General features: G+C 50.8%; 1 protein-coding gene across 1 annotated transcript in view; it reads right to left on the bottom strand.

Moving 5' to 3' along the window:
* Window positions 1-1,890: 1,890 nt before the first annotated feature.
* Window positions 1,891-3,346, bottom strand: part of PIP5KL1 (phosphatidylinositol-4-phosphate 5-kinase like 1) — a 10,149-nt gene continuing 8,693 nt past the window's right edge. The window contains exon 10 of the mRNA XM_007944295.1: window positions 1,891-2,158. Within this exon, the coding sequence (XP_007942486.1) occupies window positions 1,891-2,158 (268 nt within the window). The remainder of the gene's footprint in view (window positions 2,159-3,346) is intronic.

Here is a 3,346-nt window from a genome sequence, read left to right as displayed (position 1 = left end):
AGGCTCATGAGGTCTTGGATAAGTCACTTCCCTCTCTTGCCTCAGACTTGGTCCAGTCCCACTGCCAGAGACCTGAAGTGGGGGACAGGGCTGAGTCATCCCCATCTATGAGAGCAGGACTCTGGGGCTCTGACTCAGCCTGTCCGATCCAGACCACGGGGACATCTGAGGCCAAACCCAAGTCCCAGGCTTGAAGCACAGCCACTCCTGAGCTTCCACAGAACCTACCATCCTGGGTGATGAGCTTAAGGCACTTGGTGTTTCAACTTCCTGCTGGGCCATAACAAGGAAGTCCCCAGCTTGTGTTAACTCATAGAGGTTGAGCAAATTGCTCAAGGTCACCCAGACGATAGGAAATTCCAGCTGCCCACAGAACAACCCTTCCTTTTCCTTCCCCTTCCCCATCAGCCTTTCCCTTTGGGGGCATCTCAAACCCAATGGCACAGCAGTGCTTGGTCTCAGTGGCTTTCCCAAGGTCCTGGGTTGGAGGGCAGCTCTCAGCCACACACCCCCACACCCACACCACACTGTCCCCTTCCCCTCTGCACTCCGGCCATAGTGAAATATTTTCTTTCTCTCTAATGCCAGGTTCTCTCTCACCTCAGGCCTTGACTGTACCCTCAACCTGGAACCCTCTCAGAAATGTGTCTGACTCTTCTGGTCTCTTAGGGGGGGTTCTCTTCCTGAAGATCCACAAGCCTCTGTCATGCCAGGTGCTTTTTGTCCCTGTCACCCTAGACCATGAGTTCTGAGAAGGCAGCATCTGTCTTTTTCCACCCCATGGTGCCATTGCCCAGCAAAGGGCTTGTCACATGGCAGGTGCTTAATATATATTTAATGAGTTAATGAGGTCGGTTTTCATCCTTTCCATATTACAGATTAGTCCACTGAGGCACAGAGAGGTTTAGCACCTTGCCCTGGCCACACAGCCAGGTCCCAGAGCAGCTCTGGAGGAAGTCTGTTTGGGCCGTGGTAGCACTGGATAGGAGTCAGAGGCCAGGCTGGAGTTTCCTGGAGAAGGGAGGAGTGATGGGCTCCACAGGCACAGGCTTTAAGCTTCCGCTCCCTGTGACGTCCGTCTGTGGGGCCAGGGCCTTTGGTCTGACCACCAACCCCTGCCTCCATTTCACAGATGAGAAAGTGGAGGTTCAGGGTTCCTCCAGGCTTGACGTCCCCTACACAAACCTGGGGGCAGACTGGAGGGTGAGACCAGAAGCACTCACTCAAGATCGAATAGACTTCAACAGAATGCTCCCCAGAACCCCAGGACTCTCCCCACCCCCACTACACTACCTTCTCCTCCCTACATCCCTAAAGCTGGAGTGAGACAGGCCATCCCAGAAGGGGGATTAAATGCGGGGTAGTGGAATAGGAGTCCTAGGTTCTCAGTTGGCTTGTTACTTACCTATGGGTAAGCCCCTTAAAGTCTCTGGGCCTCAGTTTCCCCATGTAGACAGAGTTTGGAGACTCTGGCCTCCCTTCTTCCCCAGAGCATGAGGATGGGGCTTGGGGAGCTGGTGGTTAAGAGTACAGGCTCCTGAATTCAAAAAGCCTGGGTTCGAACCCTGGCCCCAGCATTTATTGCTGAATGATCTTGCTTAGTTCCTTCACCCCCCTGAGCTTCCATTTCATGGTCTGTGGAAAAAAGAATAGTGATAGCATTTCTTGAGGATTAAATGAGCTAATGTAGAGCAGTTCTTGGCACAATGCCTGGCACAGCATCACCATCGAATAGGATGGTGTTGTTATAGCGTAAGTGGATACTGCCCTCTGCTGGCCATCCGGAGGGATAGCAGGCGAGGGGAGTCCGCCCAGCTGCTCGCCCTGGCTGGAACCAGTGCTCCCAGCGTGTCCCATTGTCCAGGTGGGGAGAGTATGGATGGGCACCGGTCACTCTGTGTGAGCCTCCACCCACTGGCAGAGGCGGTGGGCGTAGCAAGTCGGGCTGACCGTGGAGAAGGTCCGGCCCGGGTAGCGCAGCATTTTCCACAGGTGCTCCAGCCGCTTACGAAGCCCATAGACTGTGGTAAGGTCCACGAGGCCCAGGAAATAGCGTTGCTCAGGCCCGTCTAATATGTGTAGGGCGTTGGGGATGTCAGGCAGCAGCCGGAGATTCTGGGCTCCCGGTTCCTGCAGGTTTGGTGTCCCCTGCACAGACCTAGAGGCAGACCCAAGGGTGAAACTGCCGCCACCTCAATGGCAAGGCATCAGTAGACAGCCCCGTAAGCCTGGTCAGGGAGCCTGTGGGCGGCGCTCTGCGAGGACTTTGCTCTTCAGTCACTCATTCACACACCCGATAAACTATGAGGCTGACTGAGGTGTAGTTGATAGTCTAGAGCTGAGCCACATGGCTACCATGGAGCATTTGAAATGTGTCCAGTCCCAACTGACACGTGGAGTAAATGTAAATACACCCCGAATTTCAAAAACAGTACAAAAAATGAAAGTAGTATATCTCATACATTTTTCTGTTGATTACATGTGGGAATTATAAAATTTTGGACATGTTGGATTAAATAAAATGTATTATTAAAATTAATTTTATCTTTTAAAAAGCAAGGCTGCTGGAATATTTAAATTACATGCGTGGCTAATATCACATCCTACTGTGTAGAGCTGGCCTAGAGCATTTGGGTCATAGAGACGCTGGTGTGCACTTATGTGCCAGGTGACTTTGGGTAAGTCCCTTGCTTGGGTATTTCCTAGACTTCTGTTTGGGAACATCCAACCCTCCCCATCGCAGAGCTGAAGCCTTATGAACAAAGTCCAACCTTAATCTGCAGATGTTGCATGTCTTTTCACCTCAAAACCCAAAAAAATAAAAATAACCAAACCCACGGCCATCAAGTCGATTCTGACTCATAGTAACCCCTACTGGGTTTCCAAGGCTATAAATCTTTACTGAAGTAGCTTGCCTCATCTTTCTCCCATGGAGCAGCTGTTGGGTTTGAACCACTGACCTACTGGTTAGCAGCTAAAATGCTTTACCCGCTACACTACCAGAGCTCCTTTTAACAGATTCCAAATCAGAAGATGCCTTAACTTTGAGGTTAGATCCCCTAACCTTGTCCTCCAGTGGGGAGCAGCTGTGGGGCTTTGTTCCTGCTCTCTTGGGGTGGTACAATGGGTTGTGCTAGATTACTAACCAAAAGGTTGGCAGTCCTAATTCACGCATTGGCACTTTGGTGCTACAGAAGAAATGCCTGGTGATCTACTTCCATAAGAATCATCTGCTGCTTGAACCTGGAGGACATTATGTTGAATGAAATGTCAATCACAGAAGGACAAATACTGTATGAGTCCACTACTGCAAAAAGTCAAGGAAGCGTTTATACATGGAAAGAAA

Source organism: Orycteropus afer, unplaced genomic scaffold (genome assembly GCF_000298275.1).
Source record: "Orycteropus afer afer isolate SDZICR_OR568_19922 unplaced genomic scaffold, OryAfe1.0 scaffold00123, whole genome shotgun sequence".
Taxonomy (NCBI): domain Eukaryota; kingdom Metazoa; phylum Chordata; class Mammalia; order Tubulidentata; family Orycteropodidae; genus Orycteropus; species Orycteropus afer.
The sequence above is the reverse complement of the archived record's forward strand: the minus strand, read 5'-3'. Positions and strand labels throughout refer to the sequence as shown.